Source organism: Schistocerca piceifrons, chromosome 5 (assembly GCF_021461385.2).
Source record: "Schistocerca piceifrons isolate TAMUIC-IGC-003096 chromosome 5, iqSchPice1.1, whole genome shotgun sequence".
Taxonomy (NCBI): Eukaryota; Metazoa; Arthropoda; class Insecta; order Orthoptera; family Acrididae; genus Schistocerca; species Schistocerca piceifrons.
In genome coordinates this window covers 670,411,563-670,436,210 of record NC_060142.1, presented here as the reverse complement: position 1 = coordinate 670,436,210, position 24,648 = coordinate 670,411,563, and the positions used below count along the sequence as shown (strand labels likewise).

Below are 24,648 nucleotides of genomic sequence, written 5' to 3'. Positions count from 1 at the left end.
CCCTACCATCTTTAACCCTAAATTGGACAGATATCAATTTCTCTACTTCAGTAAAGAGTCAAGGAGTAATGCTAGATGAAAATCCAAATTGGACTGAGCCTGTAACTGCAGCATGCAAGAAGGCTACAGCATCTCTCCATGCCCTACAAAAATACCAAAAGCTGTTCCCTCTTGACCTGAAAAGCAAACTTGTACAAACACTCATACTTTCAATTGTTGATCACAGTGATGTTATCTTGCAAGGCCTTTCTCAGGAAAGCTCACAGTTCTGGAATTGGTTATGAATGCTTTTGTTGGTTATATCAATAATGTTCGGCTCTTTGATCATCTTTAACCATCATATGCTCAGTTATCTTGTCTGTGTGAAGGCAAGTGCAGAGATTTCCATATCCTCGGCCTCTCTATTGTACTATCAACAAATACTGTCCCTCATCTCTCTTCTCGACCTTAATGCTGTCATGTGAACAATATGGCAGAAACACCCATTCCAATCAGAGCAAAAACCCTTTTTGTCCCCCTCCATAGAACAGCCACTTTCACAAAGTCCATCTCAGTGGCAAGAACCTGACTCTAGAATAACCTCCTGCATTATATTAGCATACTGGATAATATATCCAGCTTCAGAAGACAATTAATGGCTTACCTACAAAAGCAACAATATGGATTACCATTGTCCCTGTATGTACTCACTTCGCTATTACATCCTTAATTTTCCTTTCCACAAGGCTCGCTATATCAGAAAACGTGTATCTTGTCACCTATAAATTCTTTTTATATCTGCCGTGATGATTATTGTTGTTGTAGTTATTACTACTATTACTGCTACTGTTATCACTATTAGTGGCAGCAGCTGCAATAGTACAAGTATTGCCAGTATTAACTTCAATAGTTCACAGTTAGTATTATTTACTTATATTGCCACTTCAGACACTCAAACAATTTTAATACTATTTGCCATATTAAAACTGTTGTTTCTTAGGTAACTATGATTGAAAAAAACAAAAGGTTCTGTATGTGTGAAACCATGTATGAAACCCTTGTCTGATGTAAGAGAAGACCTGATTGACCTAATCAGATTGGGTCAAGTAATTAAATAAGTAAATAAATAAATAAATAAATAAAATATTATAAAAAGAACAGAGTGCTGCCATATATAGAGGAGATGCCGAGTCACAGACACACAATAAAAAAGTCTCCTATACATTCAAGCTCTTGGTCAAAAAGCCTTCTTCTAAAGTAGAAAACACACAGACATTCACATAAACACAACTCACTCACACATGAGCACTGTCTCTGGTCACTGAGGCTGAACTGCCTGCAGCAGCTGTACCTAATGAGAGAAGCAACTTCTGGGTGGTGGGTATAGGGAGATGGCTGGGGCATGGAAGTGGAGGGAGAAATGGTGCTGCTCGTGGGAGGGTACTTGAACATGGTGGTGATGCTAGATGCAGTCGAGAGGTTTGGGTGGGGGTGGGGGGAGGGGGGAAGTTGTTTAAGGGGCAAGAAGACTAGCAGGTGTGTTGGTGGAATTGAAGGCTATGCAGTGCTGGAGTGGGAACAGAGAAGAAGATAGGTGCGTGAAGGACAGTGACTAATGAAGGTTGAGTCAAGGACAGTTGTGGGAACATAGAATATGTTGCAGTTAAGAGTTCCCATCTGCACACTTTTGAAAAGTGGGTGCTTTTTGTAATGATCCAGATGGCACAGATTGTGAAACAATCATTGAAGTGAAGCATGTTATTTTGGTCAACATGTTAAGCAACTGGGTGGTCCAGCTCTCTCTGGGCCACAGTTTGTCAATGGCTTTTCATGGAGGCAAGCAGCTTGATGTATGTCGTGCCTGCTTTACTATACAGTGACACTGCACCTTCTTCTCCCCCCCCCCCCCCCCCCCCCCAATACACGCACACAGAACTAGCTTAATTTTTTTTTGTAGTTTATAATTTTTAATCTTGACTGGAATACTCTCTTTCAAATTCTAAAGGTGGCAGGGGTAAAATACAGGGAGCAAAAGGCTATTTACAATTTGTACAGAAACCAGATGGCAGTTACAAGAGTCGAGGGACATGAAAGGGAAGCAGTGGTTGGGAAGGAAGTAAGACAGGGTTGTAGCCTCTCCCCGATGTTATTCAATCTGTATATTGAGCAAGCAGTAAAGGAAACAAAAGAAAAATTCGGAGTAGGTATTAAAATTCATGGAGAAGAAATAAAAACTTTGAGGTTCGCCGATGACATTGTAATTCTGTCAGAGACGGCAAAGGACTTGGAAGAGCAGTTGAATGGAATGGACAGTGTCTTGAAAGGAGGATATAAGATGAACACCAACAAAAGCAAAACAAGGATAATGGAATGTAGTCTAATTAAGTCGGGTGATGCTGAGGGAATTAGATTAGGAAATGAGGCACTTAAAGTAGTAAAGGAGTTTTGCTATTTGGGGAGCAAAATAACTGATGATGGTCGAAGTAGAGAGGATATAAAATGTAGGCTGGCAATGGCAAAGAAAGCGTTTCTGAAGAAGAGAAATTTGTTAACATCGAGTATAGATTTAAGTGTCAGGAAGTCATTTCTGAAAGTATTCGTATGGAGTGTAGCCATGTATGGAAGTGAAACATGGACGATAAATAGTTTGGACAAGAAGAGAATAGAAGCTTTCGAAATGTGGTGCTACAGAAGAATGCTGAAGATTAGATGGGTAGATCACATAACTAATGAGGAAGTATTGAATAGGATTGGGGAGAAGAGAAGTTTGTGGCACAACTTGACCAGAAGAAGGGATCGGTTGGTAGGACATGTTCTGAGGCATCAAGGGATCACCAATTTAGTATTGGAGGGCAGCGTGGAGGGTAAAAATCGTAGAGGGAGACCAAGAGATGAATACACTAAGCAGATTCAGAAGGATGTAGGTTGCAGCAGGTACTGGGAGATGAAGAAGCTTGCACAGGATAGAATAGCATGGAGAGCTGCATCAAACCAGTCTCAGGACTGAAGACCACAACAACAACAATTTTTAATCCCTATGGTCTTGCGATATTATTGTATACACTATTGTGGTGCAGAAAGTTGCACTTAGATTAATGTGTGTCATTCATAATTCCTCTTTGAGTCTATATTTCAGATAGCAGAAGGCATTATAATCTGTCTCTCTTGTTTTCATTATGTCCTACCAAGTCTGACATGTTAATTTCAACAACAGGAGGGTCTGCGTAGCACTGGATAAAATCCTAATGTCATGTGTCCATGTTACACTGTATGTTCATATTTTAGTATTTTTCTCCTATCCTGTGGCAGCAAAGAAAGATGCTCATTTTATGATACTCTTCAGTGCTGCTCACTGTTTTCAGGAAGGACCTCACAGTGCTCTAAATGATGAAGAATTTTATGACGCAGTTGAAACTGGATTGGACAGGTTGGAGGAGGAGGACGAGTTCAGGGAACGACTCAAAAACAAGAGTAGCATGAAGCCTCTCTTGTCCAAAGCCTCACAACACCCACTGTGGCCTGAAGTAAGAACCGAACATTTAGAATTACCTACTCTAGTAAATTTAATGGATAAAATAGTGTCCCCTGTCTTCTTAATTGTGATTTGTTGTTGGTCTTTTGCAGAGGCATTTAATACAATTTTGGACTAAATTTTTGTGTGAGGGTTGAGACAATTCAGTCAGTGTTGTATTTTAGTATGTGTAATTTTGTTCAATGCTGTCAGTTTGATTCAGACATAGAGTGTCTCAGTGAATTTTTATGCAAGTGCTACGAACATTAACAGAAGAGTATTTTGTACCAGACACAGTTAGGATCTCAGTGTTGACTGTATTTTATCATATGAAGGTTTTAGGAATAAAGATGTGTGAGAACTGTCTGTCTCAGTCACTTATCACCAATATAGTGCATGTAACTCTAGATCTTGGTTTATCAGTATTAGCAGTCAATAGAACGTAGGTCCTGAGTGGACTCTTAATGGGGAGAGGCTAGCAGTAGAGGGTGTTCCAAGCTGGAGATGTGGCGCATGGGCCTGGTGGTCTGACCCAGAATGGTAAGGTCTTGTGTAACTGTGCTCACCTCGAGATTGAAATTGATTAGAGTAGGCCTGAGCAAGATGTATAAGACAGGCGAAATACCCTCTGACTTCAAGAAGAATATAATAATTCCAATCCCAAAGAAAGCAGGTGTTGACGGATGTGAAAATTACCGAACTGTCAGTTTAATAAGTCACAGCTGCAAAATACTAACGTGAATTCTTTCCAGATGAATGGAAAAACTGGTAGAAGCCGACCTCGGGGAAGATCAGTTTGGATTCCGTAGAAATGTTGGAACACGTGAGGCAATGCTGACCCTACGACTTATCTTAGAAAATAGATAAAGGAAAGGCAAACCTACGTTTCTAGCATTTGTAGACTTAGAGAAAGCTTTTGACAATGTTGACTGGAATACTCTCTTTCAAATTCTGAAAGTGGCAGGGGGAAAATACAAGGAGCAAAAGGATATTTACAATTTGTACAGAAACCAGATGGCAGTTATAAGAGTCAAGGGGGCATGAAAGGGAAGCAGTGGTTGGGAAGGGAGTGAGACAGGGTTGTAGCCTCTCCCCAATGTTATTCAATCTGTATATTGAGCAAGCAGTAAAGGAAACAAAAGAAAAATTCAGAGTAGGTATTAAAATCCATGGAGAAGAAATAAAAACTTTCAGGTTCGCCGATGACATTGTAATTCTGTCAGAGACAGCAAAGGACTTGGAAGAGCAGTTGAACGGAATGGACAATGTCTTGAAAGGAGGATATAAGATGAACATAAAAAAAAAGCAAAACGAGGATAATGGAATGTAGTCTAATTAAGTCGGGTGATGCTGAGGGAATTAGATTAGGAAATGAGACACTTAAAGTAGTAAAGGAGTTTTGCTATTTGGGGAGCAAAATAACTGATGATGGTCGAAGTAGAGAAGATATAAAATGTAGACTGGCAATGGCAAGGAAAGTGTTTCTGAAGAAGAGAAATTTGTTGACATCAAATATAGATTTAAGTGTCAGGAAGTCGTTTCTGAAAGTATTTGTATGGAGTGTAGCCATGTATGGAAGTGAAACATGGACGATAAATAGTTTGGACAAGAAGAGAATAGAAGCTTTCGAAATGTGGTGCTACAGAAGAATGCTGAAGATTAGATGGGTAGATCACATAACTAATGATGAAGTATTGAATAGAATTGGGGAGAAGAGGAGTATGTGGCACAACTTGACAAAAAGAAGGGACCGGTTAGTAGGACATGTACTGAGGCATCAAGGGATCACAAATTTAGCATTGGAGGGCAGCGTGGAGGGTAAAAATCGTAGAGGGAGACCAAGAGATGAATACACTAAGCAGATTCAGAAGGATGTGGGTTGAAGTAAGTACTGGGAGATGAAGAAGCTTGCACAGGATAGGGTAGCATGGAGAGCTGCATCAAACCAGTCTCAGGACTGAAGACAACAACAACAACAACAGGCCTCTGTTCAGCTGCTGCGGTGACAGCCATGGATTGCTTGCAAAACTAAACTTGTGTGGAAGGTACCATTTTGTTTGAATTATAGTAGTGAGAACAGACTGTCCGAGAGCTGTAGTGCTGTGCAGCTCTCCTTGAGGCAGGAGCCCTGCAGTCAGAGTCACGTCCTTATCTTCATCCAGGTGATATTTGAAATACCCTTGGATTATCTGATTATTACATTTTCATTGGTGGATATCAAGTATCATGTTGTTTGTTGTCTGAGAAGGATTAGAAATTCCACCCACCTTCCCCTCTTCTGAAGTTAGGCATAATGTTAGAGCAAAGCTAACATCAAACTGAAGGTTGGTTTGAACATCACAGTACTCTACTAAGAGAAGTTCTAGTGGAGCTGGTGTGCCCTAGTGGAGGTGGTATGCCCTTGCCTTCCTTCAGCCTCTAAATTGATTAATCGAGCCAGTTTAATGTGATCTCCAAAACACAGTTCACAGTGCATTTTGTCACTTTTGATATTAACAAATCTTTGCCAGAAGTGAAAGAAGTGTTTGAAGGAAATCCTTCTATTGACAGAAGACTGAATGTTGGGTGCTTGAATTTGTAGTCTGGCACTGAGCCTACCGTTTATACTTACTCATATGTGGACACGAACTGACAACTCCAACTGTGTGTTGTGTTGGGTGAGAGGTGATTGATGGGACATTTGTACGTTCCTCAAATGTGGGCTCCCCATTCACTACAGGTTCCAAGGAACAGCCAAAATCTCTCCAGTGTTGTGTAGCCCATCTAAATGAGATAATTGTGGAACAGCTATCAGTGGAGATAGTGTGGCCCATCTCAGTGGTTCCACAAGGGAGTGACAGAAGTATACCGAGTCAAGATGTAGTTCCAGTGCCTGTGGATGATACTGTAAAGCATAATCACTGTAAATGCTAGAGATCCCAAAAGTACCAGCTGTGACTTTGTCTGTGATCCACAAATGCTTTGAATAACAGTCAAGTTGTGCGCCTCTGTAGTGTCACGACTACAGGCACACCATTGCAAAGGGTTGCATTCATTTACAGTGAAGGAGGTCAATTTTACAGATCTAATGCATGGGTTGCATCACCATAGCTGCCATGCTGGTCCTTTACAAACTGCTTTTAGAAGAATCTCAGTGTGCCCTCATTCTTCTTTTTGGCTGCCTTCTTTTTATAACAGTAGTAGTATTTCAGTATTGAGATTCATAAAAAGAAGGCCCCTCATGTCAGGTCTCTAGCTGTTTGTGTAATTTCTTTTGGCAACATGTATGTTAAGCACCAGTACCGACACAAAAAAGAGCTGAGAAAATGCAGTACATTAACAGTCAGTGCAAGCTGACCTCATCATAATTTGGTTAATAGAGTTTGTAGCCTACTAAAACCCGTTTAAAACATTGTTGAACTTCACTTTTTGCTGCACAGATGGTTTATAATGTGCATAGGAGTTATAATCTAGCCCATTACAAACGTTTTATTTTGTCAATACATTTCAGTTGTCCATCTGTGTGTCTCATTTGCACATTAGTGACAGTCCTTATGTCTCATATTTCTGTGATCTCCAGACAAACCTGTTTTAAATGGTGTCGGTTTCTTACAGATAGATAGGATAACCGTGGAGCAGTTGCATTATGCAAGACTCGGTGTGGGTGAGGGAGGCTGGCAGTTGTTTGCTGAAGATGGGGAGATGAAGATGTACAAGCGAGAGGAAGAGGTCGATGGACTGGTGGTGGACCCACTGAAAGCTTGCCATGTGGTGAAAGGAGTCACGGGGCACGAGATGTGCCATTACTTCTTCTCACCAGACTACCGCATGGACTGGGAAAGTGAGTCTGATAATTTAAATTCTTTCTATTGTTGGTGATAGCATTGTCTCTGGCTGTGCAGCTCACAAGAAATGCTGCATTATCAGCTTGGCTGGAAATGCACCGATATCACCACAGGCCGCTGCAGTATGTTCTTGCATTTTGGCAACTTCGCAATTGGCTCGTGTGAATCTGCCTCATGTTTGAAGACTGAGTACTCTTTAAAAATAAGGTCCCTTGCCTGTTTGTGAAACTGTTGGTGCCTTTTAGGTGTTTCAACCATTACAAGAAAGCTCACAGAACACACAGAAATCACCAGTCGTAGTTTCACGCAGGTAAAACACATGAGAATGCTCAAGTATGACAGAAATGTACACAGTGTGGAATGCAAAAGCGGACTGTGCACTGATTGTGTGGCTGCTGACTATTATGTCATTAAAGTGTATTTATTGTTGAGAGACAAGATCTTAAAACAGAAAATGAAGACCGTTTGGCAGTAAGGACATGGTACATTTAAGTGAGATTTACGTAGATAATTACACAAGCCAGAAACTGTGTTGATCTGGTGAAGCTCTTAGAGTGTTGTCTTACATAGCTGTCAAAATATTTGAATGCACAAAGATACTCTTCTTACATTACTCAGTTGCTGTTTTTATCTATTACTTCATACTACAGTGTGAAAGGTGGACATTAGTAGAAACTGAAAAACATGTGAAAAGAAAAGAAGAATCTAAGATAAAGACACAAAAGAATATGTGGGCAAAAGAAAGGATAAAAAAAGAAATCTATGATGAAGTAAAATTAATTGAGTGTAGATTATACTTAACATCTACTAATTATTTCAATAATGACATGCTCACTTAGGTAAGCTGCCACTTAAACAAAACAATTTTTCAACTTCTAGTTTCAGTCGCACATGTATTGTAGCTAATACTATGTTGTTAGTAATAAAAGATAATCTGTGGGGTTCAGTTAGTCATAACTAATAAATGATTATACAGCATACCACGCAGAGTGCTCACACAGCATTTACTATGACGTTTAGAACTTAAATAGTGGCAACTATTTATTTACAACCGATTCAAAAGAGTTACATGTTTGCACCCGTTACTGTCCTTCGAAGTAGTCACCAGCGTTGTGTAGAACCCATTGCCAGCGATGTGGAAGGCATAGTATACTGTTAGCAGAGCCTCTTCTGTTGATGGTGCAAATGGAACAGTTAAAGTTATGGTGATTCTCGTGTACGACTATGATGGTGTTACCCTAACGCATTATGTTCCTCCATGGATGACTGTCAGTGCACAGTATTACTGTTTGTTTTTGGAGCATCACCTGCGACCGTCTTTGCAAAAGAAGCAGCGACACTTTCTGCGCAACCCAACCATCATTTTGCACAAGAATGCGCGGGTGCATACAGCGCAAGCTGTGGCTGTTCTGTTTGGTTGATGGGACTGGAAGTACTGTACCATCCACCATACTCCCCAGACTTAAGTCCTTCTGATTTTGATTTGATTCTGAAGACGAAGGAACCACTTCGTGGAATTCGCTTCAGAACTGTTACAGAGATTCGACAGACAGTAGACTGCTCCATTCGCACCATCAATAGAACAGGCTCTGCTAACGGCATACTACGCCTTCCACATCACTGGCAACGGGCTCTACACAACATTGGGGACTACTTTGAAGGACAGTAACAGGTACAAACATGTAACTCTTGTGTATCTGTTGTGAATAAATGGTTGCCACTATTTATGTTCCAACCCTCATATATTTCAGAAATGCCTGCATGTGTTTGTGTATGGAATTCGATCCTAAACATCAATAACAGACGTGATTTGTAATCAGACCCATTGTTCACAGTTAGTGCCTAACCCCTATAATAATTGTGATGCTGTGTGACTTTTTAGCAGCTATGACTGTAATAGAGCCCATAGAATATATTTTATTATTTACGATATAGTATTATCTGCTTATGATAAAGTATCTATGTAATAAAAAGTAGTAGCAAATGTATGTAATTTTTTTTCAATCAATAGTTCATATTTGTGAACATAATTTTTGTAACACTTAACGGTGCTGGTCTCATAGGTAGCTGCCATCATGTGTGGACTAGCTAAAATCTGTGGGATATTTTTATTTATTTTTTTTAAAGTTATAACTTGGTTGAAGAAAACCGTTGTTGAAATTTAAAAACTTTTTAGTTTTATTGGACTTTCTACTTCAAACTCAATATTTCTTGTATTGCTAGTGTTAAAATGGATACACAGGTGAAACTTCAATTCAGTAGTATTAATTGCAGAAAAAAATTGAAAAATAGTTCTAGTACTGTAGTACATTAGCAAACATTTAATCTTTTTGTTTACATTTCTTTTGCAGCCAGTTTAAATCACAAACAAACACACAAATTACAAGATAAAAAGTACAGTTTCGTTTTCGTAGTGCAGTACAGTGTGATACAACTTGAAGCAATTAGTGATACACTGTCTGACGTTGCATTCACTGCACACATATGAGGTGTCCATTCTGCCAGCCTTCTCTGTTAAAAGATTTTCTTTTTCCATTGTATGCCAGACATCAGCAGGAGAATCATTCATAACAGTCCGTCAAAGTAATGTGATGAACATATGCAACAACTCGGCTCTGAATAAATCTAGACTTACCACTATTTTCAGATGATGAATCATTATCAGGTATTTCATTCTATCACCTCACGAATTATCAGAGACTTGATAAATCGTTTGCTCTAAATATTTCTCCTCTTCACTGCCCATTTTGAATACAAAATTGGCATAAAAAACACACAACTTACAAAATAGAGGGAATTTGGATATCGGCTTATAAAATACATGACAATAACAAAGGATTCAATAATGACAGATTTTTATAGTGATGCTGCTACTGCCATGTAGGGGTCACAGTAGAAATTACAAAGTCTGTAGACTCCACAGATGTTCGTGGAGTTGTAAATACATTAATGAGATTGGAATCCATGTGATCCTGTTGTGTGCAGTATATGTAAAATAGTAGATCTAGATTTCACCTATTACGTAGTCATCTTCAGTGCTAAAAATTATAAAACGAGAGAATAGGGGAAAAATATAAGATAGTTGACACCATACCATAAGAGCAAACATAAGCACCACACAATTACTGTATTTGCCTGATTATAAGACGAAGTTTTTTTCACTCATTTGAAAAATATGAGAGTATCTTATAATCGCATATTAAGCTATTGCTGCTGACGTCAGTGTTTTTAATTTGTTTAATAGATTGCTCCAGCAGTTATCTTAAGTTTACAGATGAAGTTTGTTAGTGAGGTTTCATACAAATTTATTTTGGAATATCCTGCAAAGGGGAACGCAAGAAACATGAACAAAATGACAATTTTGTGAAACACTGGAAGAAGAAATAACATTAAATTCCATCAGGTTACAAGCTTTTGTTGTGCTTAAACAGATCTGGAGTAAAAGTTGCTGGACTTTTGTGGATACTCTATACATATATTGGTGCTGCTTTTTAAGTAAAGGTAACATTCAAAGGTGAAAATCTTGCCCTTCAAAAACTATTACTTGATTTTCAAAAACCCATTACTTCATTGTGCTCCCAAGTCAAAACTTTATTTAGTTATGAGAAATTGTAATGATCTACCAAGTGGGTTGCAAATGAGAAATTTGTTTGCTGTTCACTTATTAGAATATCAGGAAAAAACCTTGCCAGATTTTCATCAGCTTTAGACCAAGATGGGATTTAGATGAAATGAGAAATATAATTAATCCACAAGTAGATCTCATTAAAATGTCTGTAATTGTTATTGCAAGATCAAATTCAGTGGAAAAACCTGTTGTGGAGATAATAGCTACACGAGTCACCAGATAACGGGACAAGTGAAAGCTCGAGAATTGGACTGACTCATGATTGCGATCTTTCATTTATGTATTGGTTGCTCTTATTACATATGACATACGTCGTTGCCATTCATGTTTCATTGTTGCCCAAGTGCAACACTGGATTGTCGGAGGGGGACAGTATTGCCAGTTTGGCCGAGAACTACGATGAGTGCTGGGAAGGGAGTGTTCAGCAGGTTTCATCATACAGGTAACAGTGAGAATGTACACTGCGTACTTTGGCATTTTGTGAACATCTACCATGTTTAAACTGTAGTTTGCCTGAATCCATTTGTACTCAGAGTCGAATTGACTTTAAAAATGGACAGAAACTCAACAATAGCATAAATTTCTGCAGAAGGTGCTAAAAGTCTAAATTGGGGCTAGTGGCGTATTAAGTGTTTTGTGCCTCAATGTTGTTGATGCTCACTTTGAGGCATTACTGGAATGATAGGGATGTGTTGGCTGCTGGTTCTACACAGCCAATGAGAGTGTCGGGCAGATGATATGTTTGGAAGCAAGAGATGTGCAACATTCCCATTTCAGTATAGGTGCGAAATCTGCAGTGTGTTCAGAAAAAACAGTTTCTCAGGTCCCATCGTCACTACTGCCTCAGAAATTGCAGCATATTCCGCAGGAAAGTCAAATATTTGTGGCAACGAAGATATATGTTTCACAGCTGTCTTGTTGGGATGATAATGATTATGTTTTGAATGGATGTAATGTTAATAGTTGAGGCAGATACCTTACGTCAATAAAAGTTTGTGATGTTAATTACTCAGAGTATGCTAAAAAAATATTTTTTTCTCAAGGAATTTCTTAAAAAAGGGGGAGGGGGAGTGCGGTCTTATATTCAGGGTCATTTTATAGTGTAGTTAATATGGTACATTTGGGGTCCTGCCCACTCATCTCGTATAGGGCACCCAAAAGGATGCTGCGTTCGCGTAATGCTATACAACAATTCAATCAAATGAGATTAATAGTTTTTATTACAAAATAGAAGATTGACAATACTTAACTTTGAATGTACAACAGTGGCGCAAGCGATGGGCAATCAAAGTCTTTTGCTGCATACAAGGTCCATGTAAGCAATTGATACGGATCACACGTCACTGCTATCGAGTGCTCTCCTAGTACAGTGCTAATACTATGCTGGTCTGTATGTGCTAATACTGTCTGGCCAAGGCTGGCAGAAGTGGCGCTTACATTCATTTCACCTAGATGCCACCCCTATTGTGGTAACGTCCTGGTCAGCACGCTATGGGCCAATGTCATTTCACAGCCTTCTCTGCAGTTGCGTTCTTCATCTTTGTATTGGTGCTTTTTGTTATGCCAGAACATTCCCCCCAAAGTGACAGATCGTCTACTTGTAGGGACTGTGACCATGGCGGGAGGGGGGGAGTGGCAGGAGTGTGGGCGCATCGCTGGGCTGGAAGCTGTGGCTGGAGGGAACATCAAGCTTCCAGCTGTACCCCACCATCCGGCTGGCCTGTGCTCTGACGGAAACGTCCCCCAGAAAATGACCAGAAGGGTACTCGCCCACCTCCTGCTGCCATGAACCAGATGAAGAAGGCAGCGATTGCTGCGGTAAGGGCAGTTCCAGCTACATCAGTAGGACGAGAGGAGACAGAGGCAGTGAAGGCTCCGTCTCCATGGGGTCGTCCCGCAGTGTCATGATAACACCCTCTGGGGGCTGCTATGGCCGCACTGTCCTCTGGACCCGTGAATCTGGGGGAAGATAATCGTGCACATTGACAGAGGCAAAGTTGATTTTGATGGCAGTGCTGCAAGCCATCCGGATCTGAAATAAGATACATGCAAGCATCAAATTGACAGACAATCTCGCCTCATGCCCACCGTCTGCTGCTGCAAAAAACCCTGTAAAAGGCAATACCGTGCAGCGCAAAGCGATATTTGTGGACTTCATTGTGCACTGGATGCCAAGGAGGGTGGAGCAGTGTCCGATGGAGGCAGCTGTGAAGTAGTTCCACCTACAATGATCCATCTCATGGTTCTCAACAATATGAGGCAACAAACAGTTGCAATGCTTGACCCCTGGTGCCTGCGGAGCAAAGTTTGGCCATCTGCTGCTTAAATGTTCTGACAAAACATTCCACTTCGCTGTTTTACTGTGGGTGGAATGGTGCACTAGTTAGGTGCTGTATGCTATTGCATTCGCAGAATGTTTCAAATTCATTTGACGTGAACTTAGGGACGTTGTTTGACACTATTACTGCAGGTAAACTTTCAAGGCAAAAAAACGATGTCAACACCTGAATTGTGCTAATGAGTTATTGCGTTCATTGGCAGAGCAAAAGGAAGCTTGCTCTACGAGTCAACCACAATCAACCATTGAGTGTTCCAAAAAGGTCCTGCAAGTCCATGTGCACAAATTGCCATGGCAATTGCAACTTAGGCCAAGCAGAGAATTTTTGTGGTGGAGCGGACTGATTTTTCCTCACATACCTGACACTGTGGCTTCATCTCTTCTATTTGGATGTCTATACCCTGCCAAGTACAGTGTCGATGCGCTAACTGTTTTGTACGAACAATCCCTCAGTGTCCTTTTTGAAGTAACTGCAACACTTCTTTTTGCAAAGCTTTAGGGATCAACACACGTGACTGTCCACTTTCATTTCGAACAAGAATCACTCCTTTCTGTACAGCGAGGCTATGCTGATGGGCAAAGTATCGGCACACTGCAGAGTTCTTTATGCTATGCAAGGAACAAGGCCAAGATGTGTGACTGTATTTTAGCAAAATGTTCAAATCTGAATCAGCTTCCATGACTGGTGCAGTTTTGCTATAGTTCAGCGGAAAAGACTGAACATTTCGGAATCCTGAGCACCGATGTGACAACAAGATGCAGCAGAAGCACCAAAGTGTGTGTCAGGGCCAATCGGAAGCCATGAAAGTGTGCCCGCATTACCTTGTTGAGCTGTCAGATGATACACAATCTCATGCCGGTATTGAGACAATGACAACAAAGCCCATCTTTGCAATTTTTGGGCAGTTTGGATAGGAACCAGTTTCGTTGGATCAAACAAGGACTGCAAAGGCTTGTGATCCATTACTAAGTAGAATTTTCTGCCATACAAATAGTGGTGAAGTTTGGCATCACCATACACAATAGCCAAAGCCTCTTTTCCAACTTATGAATACTTACACTAAGCTTTGGACAACACTTTCGATGCGAAAGCAATAGGCCTGTCTTTATCACCAATTCTGTGTGAAAGCACTGAACCGTTTCCGTACGAGGAAGTGTCAATTGCAGTGCGACTGCTTTGTCAGGATCAAAGTGAACTGATCATCAGTCACTGAGCAATGCATCTTTAAGTTAGTGAAAAGCTTCTTGGCACTCATCTGTCGAAACAAAGGGGACGTTCTTGTGACACACTGTATGCAGTGGAGCCTCTATTTGTGCAGCATTCAGTATGAACCGAATACAATAGTTCATTTTCACCAAGACTGGCTGCAATTCTGTGTCATTGCTAGGAACTTGCAAATTTCGTATTGCTAACAAATGTGACTGGAAAGGCTGTACACCTTGACTGTTATGACATGATAAAGATACTGCAACTCAGGTTTTTAAAAATCACACTTGTCCAGTCTACACTTTAGTCCTGCATCAGATAACACACAAAACAAAGCAGGTAAATTTGCAATATGTTCTTCCGGTGTACAACCTGCTACTACAATCTCATCCAAATAGTTTGAACAGTCAGCTTGCGCAGTCAGCTGTTTCAAATACCATTGGTAAATGGTGGGTTCGGAAGCACTGCCAAAAGGCAAACGCAAATATCTAAACAAGCCCAAATGAGTATTTACTACACACACGTTTTGAGATCCGTCATTAAGCGGTATTTAAAGATGCGCGTCATGCAAATCAATTTTTGAAAAGCGGCATCCAGCTGTCCATGAGACCCTCTTGAGCATGGCAATGGATAAGTATCAATATCAGTTTGTGGGTTGACTGTAGATTTAAAGTCGAATGTGATATGGGTGCACTACCTCCGTTATCTTGCAATTCTTTAAGTTCAGCAGCAACTTTGTGCCGTAATGCAATGGGAACAATTCTGACCCAGCAAAATTTTGTCTGGGCATTGTTTTCAGAGTAACATGTGCAACAAAATTGTTAGCTTTGCCTAAAACTTCAGAAAAGACATTTGGGAATTCTTTTGGCAAGCTATCTACACTGTCTTTTGCATTGAAATGCAGAGACAGACAACACATTGTCCTGAATGTTAAAGCCAAACAAATCAAAAGAATCAAGATCAAATATGTTCTCACACTCGTGTGATTGTAGCACTATAAAAGGCACTGTTCACATATGCGAGCTATACATGGCAGGCAAAGTACATGTTCCGAGAATGGGAATGTCTTGTCCATTATAAGCCATCAATTGCGTGCTAGTTTTGGACAGGTGTGGGAAGCCTAACAGTTCATATGAGTGACGATTTAGCAGTGTGACAGAGGCACCTGTGTCCAACTGAAATTTCCCACAAAGAAGTAAATGAACAAGAAGCTCGTTTGACTGGTGCATCGCTGAAGAAACTGCATGTGACTTGGGCCTTGTGACTAGATTTTTGTGAGTGGGCTGAATTCTTATGTTTGTTCCATTGCAAACATGCAGATTCTACATGTCCTTTCCTACCACAAGCATAACACTGAGCTTGTCGGGAGGGGCAGTCTTGACATTTGTGCCGTGAATAATACCGAGGGCAAGAATTTATTCTGTTCACCTGTGTAGCCACCTGTTTAGCGAACTGCTTATGTGGCGTGGAAGATCATTTACTCGGCGTGGCGAGCTGTCGCCGAATGGGCCGATCACAACTAAGGGACTTGACACGACAAATAGCTGGCCGCTCAAACTTATGACCTGACAAGGGACCTGAATTGTACTGATCTATTATTTGTACTGCCTGCTGAAATGATGGATCAGACTGTTTGAAAATTTGTTCTCTGAGTTTGGCATCAGGTGCATTGTACATGATCACATCACGCAACATAACATCTTAATATAAAGCACCGCAAGCACATTTGAATTTGTATTTCCTTGTCATAACCTCCAAATCTGTTATCGCTATAAGTTTGTTCTGACCATTTTTTGCAATTAGAGAATTGATACCTACCTGTTATCATATTCACTCGTTGGTCATAATAGTTAGTCAGTGAAGAGATAACTTGATCACATGCAAGTTCACTCGGAGTGGCTTAGGGAAAAGTTTTGTGATTAAGCAGAACAGTGCACTTCCTGTCGTTGATAATAGGTAATGGCTTTTCACAGTAACTGGTACATTGTGAGCTAGGAGGTGGGCCTCAGACTGGGACAACCACTCGAGCCATTCCTCTCCTTGTTCACTAAACTGCCAAAAAGGTGGTATGACAATGGGTGTTCCTGTAGGTGGTGCTTGTTCTGTAGGGTGCGCAGCATTGGCTAGTAGCTGCTGCACCGTGTTGAGTAACTTGCAAGATCTGTTGCGTCTGGAACTGAAACATCTGCATTAGCTGTGTGGCATCTTAACACTTGCAGATGTGGCACCTGAGCAGGGGATGGGAGAGGCGGGGTGGGCATTTTGGAAGACACAAAATGCAACTAACAGACAAGGCAAGCAAGCAAAAAAAAAGCAAGGAAAATTTCTGCAATGCCCACCTGAAAACACTGATTAGCAAAAACGACAAGAAACTGTTAAATCAATGAAAGACAGAATTAGGGCTCCAGCAAAAAAAAAAAAATAGAAAATTCGGTGGCCATCAGGTGCGGAGTTCGGTTGTTAGACCTCGTCGCCAAATGTGGGGTACTGCCCACTCGTCTCGTATAGGATGCCTAAAGGGTGCTGTGGTCTCAGAATGCTATACAACAATTCAAGAAAATCAGATTAATAGTTTTTATTACAAAACAGAAGATTGACAGTACTTAACTTTGACATTACAACAGTGTCACAAGTGATGAGCAACATGCAAACAATCAAAGTCCTTTGCTGTATACAAGGTCCATGTAAACAATTGATATGGATCACACAACACTACTATCGTAGTGCTTTCCTAGTACTGTGTGCTAATACTGTGCTGGTCTGCGAGTCTGGTACTGTGCTAATACTGTCTGCCTAAGGCTGGCGGGAGAATCGCTTATATTCACTTTGTCTAGATGCTGCTCCTATCTTGGTGACGTCCTGATCAGTGTGCTATTGACTGATGTCATTTCACAGCCTTCTCTGTGGTTGCTTTTTATTATGCCGGAACAGTACATACCATGTAACAACAGGTGTAGAGCTTACAGGAGTCTAACATGAACTGAAGCCATTGCTTACATGGCTGAACGGGAAGAAAGAGTGACTTCAGAGCCATGTGATGCCCCCTGTTGAGCATGATAGTAAAGCTATATAATTTTTAAAAAAATTGTTAAAAATGTACTGAGCAATGGAACCACAAGTAATGGCTATAAACATGGAAAGCAATTAATGTGTGGAGCCGTAAGCATAGCCCGCTCAATCGTAGTAAGTACGGGATAGTATGTCATGTATTTTTGCATTACAAATTAATGGAAGGGGATCCATTTACAGTTCCACACAACACAAAAAGTACAGTGTTAAAACAACGTACCAAAGCAATTAAAATTTAGAAGAAATAAAAATAGTGCAATAAACTGAAGTATTCCCTTTGGGACATAAACTCACGTTGTCCAACTGATAAAATACACTGGCACTAGGGCTTATAGTATAGGCATCATCGAAAGGTATTAAGATAGCCAGTAGTGCATAAATAAGTTGTATGAGCATATTTTATTTTCCATAACCCTGTCATACGACCGGGATTAACCCTTCCTGGTCCACAGTCGGACTATGTCCGACATTACAATTTTCCAACACAGCTCCAGTGTTGGATGATGTCTAACACATTTCCATTATTGTGCTATTAGTGCAGTCCATTGTTGGAATTTGCTAGGTGCATGGCACCACTTAGCACAAAGATCCGACAACTCAATGCGATTGCATTTGCAGTGATAGAAAATGTGTAAATGATGATGATATTGCCATGTGGCTTCTTGAAGACATTCAACAGTTGATTTATCAAAAATCAGAAATTAACAGTTGATCTGTAGCTCATAATGAGATCTATCCCATTGCTTAATGTACTGCTGGCTTTTCTGTTATCACCACAAGTGTGTCGTATTACTAGTACATATTGTGTCCGTATGTTGTTAGACATTTCAAGTTGGTACTTCATATCTTTTATGGATGCCCTTTTTAACTTCCTATACAATTTTTTATAATTTTATTTGTTTCTGGGGGCATAAAAATAACAAAAAGTGTGGTTGTCTTGTTCCTTGGCTAATTTTATCTTATATTAGCCCAGAGAGGGTGTGCATTTGAAAATAACCGTGTTCTCTCTTCTCTGTTGCATTTCTTTATTTTACTTGTATGTTCACTTTGTATGCACCATTGGCTAGCTTCACACCTTCTGATGTTGTATACTGTTTTATCGCACGTGTTTGCACTGTAAGCCCAGAGATGGCACTAACACATTTTTACAAGTTTTACTATGTTAGTTTATGCTCATATAGGGTATGTCTTGGTTTATTGTACTATCTTCATTTCCTATCATTTTTAATTGCTTTGGTACATTATTTTAATATTGTGCTTTTTGTATTGTATGGAATTGTAAATGGGTCCTCTTCCTTTAGTTTTTAATGCAAAAATACGTGACATACTATCCTGTGCTTACTGCCATTGAGCAGGTAATATTTATGGCTCCAAACATATGATTTGCTTTCCATGTTTAACCATCACTTGTGGTTTTATTGTTCAGCACTTTTTTAAAGAAATTTGTTAAAAATTATATAGCTTTACTATCCTGCATCTATTCACCAGAGCCTCGATAGAAGGCAGCACGTGGCTCTGACTTCACTTTTTCCTCCTGTTCAACCATGTAAGCAACGGCTTCATTTAATGTTAGACTCCTGTAAGCTCTACACCAATATTGTTTACTACGTGACACTTTGGACTAATGTCACCTGTTGCTATGCGGTATGTAACTGTGTGGTGCTTTTTGTTGCACTTACAATATGGTGTCAACTATATTATATTTCTCCCTGATTCTTCTGTTTTGTGATTTTTAACACTGAAGATGACTCTGTAATAGTTGAAATCTTATAAATCTGGTGTAATAAAACAACAGATTTGATGTTCAATTGCTGTTGTCTTCTCCAGTGTCATAAATATATGTTTGTCAACTCAGAAAATCACCATAACTGGTGGGAATTAGTATTACGGTACGTCTGCTGCACATTCCCATTTCCTACAGTTGCCATAATGTTACATCAACTGCACGAAAATCATCATAACTGATAGGAAGTAGTATTACAGTGCATCCGCTGCACATTCCCATTTCCTACAGTTGCCGTAATGTTACATCAACCGCACGCTAAGTGTTAAAGGTATATTAATATTTTTAGGCAATTGAAGGTCAAGATAGGTAATGGGGAAAGATAAGGATTTATGGGTATCTAATTTTCATGAAGCTTTGAAATGGAAGAGCAGATTGAGATCGCAAACTTGAGTGTGCTTAGTTATTAAAATTCTTCTGGGTATTATGCCGTGTCATTGCTAAAAACTAACAACAATAATAAACTAAAACCGACGTTTCGGCCAAATTGCAATGGCCTTCCTCAGGGCACAACTGGTTTTGCATGGGGATAGGTGCTTCTATTTATTACAGACTATCGATGTCTGACGTCACTGTTGTAAAACTTTTAAATGGCCCTCTAATATGATTGGCTAGTCAGGACATAAGGGGAGATGGAAGCAAAGAGGCTATTTGTGGATGTCCATGTCGTCAACGATTGGTAGCTGTCCACCAATCAACGTTTGGCTTCTGGTCAGCAAGATTACCTCCTGGTGTGCACAGAAATGGACTTACAGTTGCTATACGGCTGTTTGTGCAGATATGTCCGTGTCCCATGTAGCTTCTGCCCCGCTCGCGGCCCATTGGACTGGGATGGCCGGTTGTGTTTTTGGCCAAACAATCTCTCACTAGCAACAATGAGTGAGCAGGTGCACTGTCGTGATGCAAAAGCTATGAACTGTACTTACACAATTCTGGATGTTTTTTGCATATTGCTTTTCGCAAACGGCACATAACGACAAGGTAATACTCCTTTTTGACTGGATGACCTTGAAACACAAATTCCTGATGCGCTATGCGTGGTAATGGAAAAAAATAAAGCGAGCAAAACTTTGACATTTGATTGAACTTGGTGTGCTTTTTTCGGTCTTGGCTCTTCAGGATGTTTTCATTGGGACAATTGGGCTTTGGTTTCGACATCATAACTATAAACCCATGTTTCATCATCAGTTACGACTCTTTCGTGCAAATCAGGATCATCATTGTCAACATTTCAAGTGTTTTAGAGCACTTGATTCCATTTTTCACACAAAATTTGATGTTAATTTCTTGCTCCATTGTTTATAATAATTGAAAATCACTGAGCACACATAAACACATCTAACCTTTCTATCTGTCAAAAACAAATGAAGTATGCTGTGCACTTGAACCTGTGAACATATGTTTGGGACATGTGTACCAACATAAAATTAAAAAAATGATAATCAAATGTATGTTGCCTGTGCAATTTGAAAAGTCACCTTACTTTTTGAACAGCCCTCATATGTCATCAGTAGTCACGGAAGCAGTTACGAAATGCTCACACATTCATATAAGAAAATTGGGATATCTGTAAATTGTCAAAGGTGCCTGTGATGTCTATCCTAACTGTAATCTTGTAGTTATCGGAGACGTTATGTACTATGTTGTTGCTCAGGAAACAGCATCCTCAATAGAGTTATACTGTGTGAAGCCAAACTGGCATGGGCTGAGACTGAGAATCTCTTTGTATCAGAAAACCTTCATAGAGGAGATATTTTTGCAGTTTAATAAATGTATTGTTTGGACAGATAAGTCTATAAATCTTAGGATTGCAGGGTACCTTTGTAGGAGGTGTTTAAAATAATTACTTTTCTGCCAGACTTCGAGAACTTGTCTAATTTAATTCTTCATTTGGGTATAGCACAATTTGTAGTTTTGGATGCTGCAGAATTTTCAATTAAGTACCATGTGGATGGGAAGACTTTTCTCTATTGGTCTTGGCCAGCATCAACACAATCTCCTCTTGTGCATACAGATAAATAAGGCATTTACTCAGTAATTTTACTTTACCCCTGACTTGACTTGTGTACAGATTACCCAGTGCGTGTCACTATACAAGTAATTTTACTTTACTCTGCCTTGAGTTGTATCCAAATTAGTCGGTATGTGTCACTATACAATCACAAGAACAGAGAGTGGATAGTGAATTGGAGGTTAACATTTGAAACAAAGGTCATAGTTGATTTATGTGGAAGACATGCTAGTGATAGTATAATTGACTGGTTTTAGTAACCAATTGGCCTGTCAATTTCCCCCCCCCCCCCCCCCCATGTGGTTCCCTCCCCCACCCCACCCCGTTAGGTGAAACAACTGAATGAAAGTAGTTTCTGTGGCTATGTTGGCTATACAAATCAAATATTTTTACTTACTCTCCAGATTTGAGTATTTTCACTTAATGTGAGACAACTGACTGACCCAAGTTGTTATCTGATTGTTTTTTTTCTGCGTCCGGGTTGGAGGGATTTCATTTGCATACTACTTCAGCATTTTCGGCTATACATGAACCATAAGAAGGCTTGTCAACTTTTTAGAGACAAATAACATATCTTACTTCAAGAAGATGTGAATAGAAAGTATATTCTAAAAATGAAGTATTTTCAAAATTTATATGTTAATTTACTTAAATATGAATATTTTGTACTTCTTGAAGCAACCCCTCTTTCACTGCCTCCTTCTCCTCCTCCAGTGCCACCACCACCACCACCACCACCACCACCACCACCACCACCACCACCTCTCTTCCTGCGCTGCTGGATTGCACCCATCGCAAATAATTCTATCGCAGTAAATGCTGAGGTGATGTGAACAGGAAGTATATAAGATAAAATTTCTTTAATTGTTTGGTGACTTAATTGCTTGCTTTTTAATTATATACTGTCACTCATCAGAAGTCCCCCCTCCCCTGTCCAAGGAGTCACAGCCTAGTTTGTCACAGAACCTTTGAAGTCTGGTTAAGCCATTCTACTTGACTCAGAACCAGGGGCACGATCAGTTTTAAGGACAATGGTGAAGATTGTAAGCTTTGTTAAAACTCCGTGTGCAAGACTGGTTTTCTCAATCTACTCTGCCCGTTGCTGGATTGACCCAAGTATAACCTCAAAGACCAGATGACTTTTGTTCCAACATGTTCCACAATCTACAGGTAGGAACACCCTGTTATCTCAATAACTGAAAATTTGTATATAGGCTCTATTTCCTGCTTGTATCCTTTCTTTTACAGATTATTTCATATTATTTTCACTAGTTAAAAGGACATCTAGATAATGAAAGTAACTGACAACTTTGAAACGTGTATTAGAGCCCTTCAAGCCATGTGGTTTTCTTCTAGCCTAGAACTGGAATTTATCACGTATTTTTGTCTTGTTTTCATTTACAGTCAGTTCAATTTTTCTCTTTCTGCTACCATTACATTTCTTTAAGCATTTTGCCACAATTGCAAGAGTACCTGCATTTGCATGCATCCAGCAGGATTTAATCATTATTGTACCTCTCTTTTTGTGTTTTTTGTATCAGACTGTTTAGAGCTAAGGTAAACAGAACTGTAAAGAGATCATCACCCTATTTCCCCCCATCTGTGATTTTTCCTTGTCCTTCATATTACATGATACAATTCTCTTGTTGCCTTCTGTTTCATTAATTCTTTTACCTTGAAATTTTGTCTCCGGTCATTTCTTTTTCATATGTATCATATGTGCATTTGACCTTGCTTCCTTATACACTTCCAAATTTTTGTTGCCTCTCTCTCTGTAGCGTTCTCAGTTTTGCTGAATTTCTATTGTCTATCGCTAGTTTACATTCATCATCAACCCATTCATTCATTTCTTTGCTTGCTTCTTGTGCTGCTGCTTTCACCACTTTCTCACTTCTATTCCTCCTATTATTTCCTCGTCTGCTGTCAGGGTGTCTGTAATTTTTATTTGGTTTGTTTTTACAGTTTTTACTAGTAGAAAACTGACATGGCATAGATCCATTCTCAGTTCTTTTTTCTTGCGTAAAGTGTATCTCATTGATACTCTTTCACATTGGTTTCCCACAACCTTTGCAATAAACTCTCCCAAAACTAGCAGTAGGTTGTATTTTCCTGCATGTACTTGCAAGGACATCTTTAATTTTGAGTCTACTGAGTTTTTTCTTTATAGGTTCAAATTCCAAAGTACTTCTCTTTATCCATTTGTTGTTATAAATCCTGTTCCAGACTGACCTATTCTTCTTTCTGCTCCACTCTACAGCAAAGAATACTGAGGTATATCATATCTATTCGTCCTTGACCTTGCCATCTCACATCTCGTAGTGCCACAATATTGCAATATATTTATTACCATCCTAATAGGGGATCTGGAACTACTACTTCATCTCTCAAACACTTACACATTTTTTGGGAAGGAATTATTTAATAGTTCCAACATAGCTTTTATATTTTTGGAATCCAGTTCATCGGCTTTCTTTTATTTATTTATGTATTAAGTAGCTAAATAACATTTTACAGGTGAATTGTATGTAGTATGGGCTAGTACACTTTCAGTCACTTTAATTAGCAATTTACAATAAAGGAATGAGAAATTTAAACTAGGTTCTGTGTTGATTTTTGAAAGTAAATACATGTTGCCACAACTAAAGAATTTGTAATTATTTTGTTTCCAGGCACTATTGAGCAGATGACAGTGCTCGAGAAAGTTTCCGAGGACACGCTGATATTCCTACAGGTTCACAAACGTATATGGCCGGCATCTCAGCGAGACTCACTCTTCTGGTCTCACATACGTAAAGTACCGGATGACAAGGACAGGGACAGTCAGGATTTATGGATAGTGTGTAATCACTCCACTGACAGCAGCGAGTTTCCGGTCAGTACAATTGCTGTCAAGAGTATTATACATGAATATTATTTCAACAAACATTTTTATTGTGTAGGGAAATAAAGGTAATGTATTGTATTGTATTGTATTGTATTGTGTACAATGGTGAATTTCAGAAATTAGACCCTTGAACAGTAATGTTACAGTGTCTAATGACTGTGCCAGAAGAGATGTTTAAAGAACAAAGTGAAAACAGTAATATTTGTTTGCTGATGTATACATGGGCATAGAAGTGGATGGAGGAAATGAGGGAGAGAATTGAAGAAGCCTAATTATGAAATTGGCTAATGAGGTACGGGAACAGAGTTGGCAAGATCCAAAGTCGATTGACTATTACTTTGACAGATATTATTTGGAGCACTACTGAGTTATCACCTTTGTAGTTTTTCTCATGTTATGTAAAGTGTGCCACAT

General features: G+C 39.6%; 1 protein-coding gene across 1 annotated transcript in view; it reads left to right on the top strand.

The window, feature by feature from the left end:
• Positions 1-24,648, top strand: part of LOC124798110 (ceramide transfer protein) — a 204,400-nt gene that overhangs the window by 116,435 nt on the left and 63,317 nt on the right. Inside the window, exons 6-8 of the mRNA XM_047261367.1 lie at positions 3,342-3,503; positions 7,085-7,310; positions 24,020-24,222. Of these exons, the coding sequence (XP_047117323.1) occupies positions 3,342-3,503; positions 7,085-7,310; positions 24,020-24,222 (591 nt within the window). The remainder of the gene's footprint in view (positions 1-3,341; positions 3,504-7,084; positions 7,311-24,019; positions 24,223-24,648) is intronic.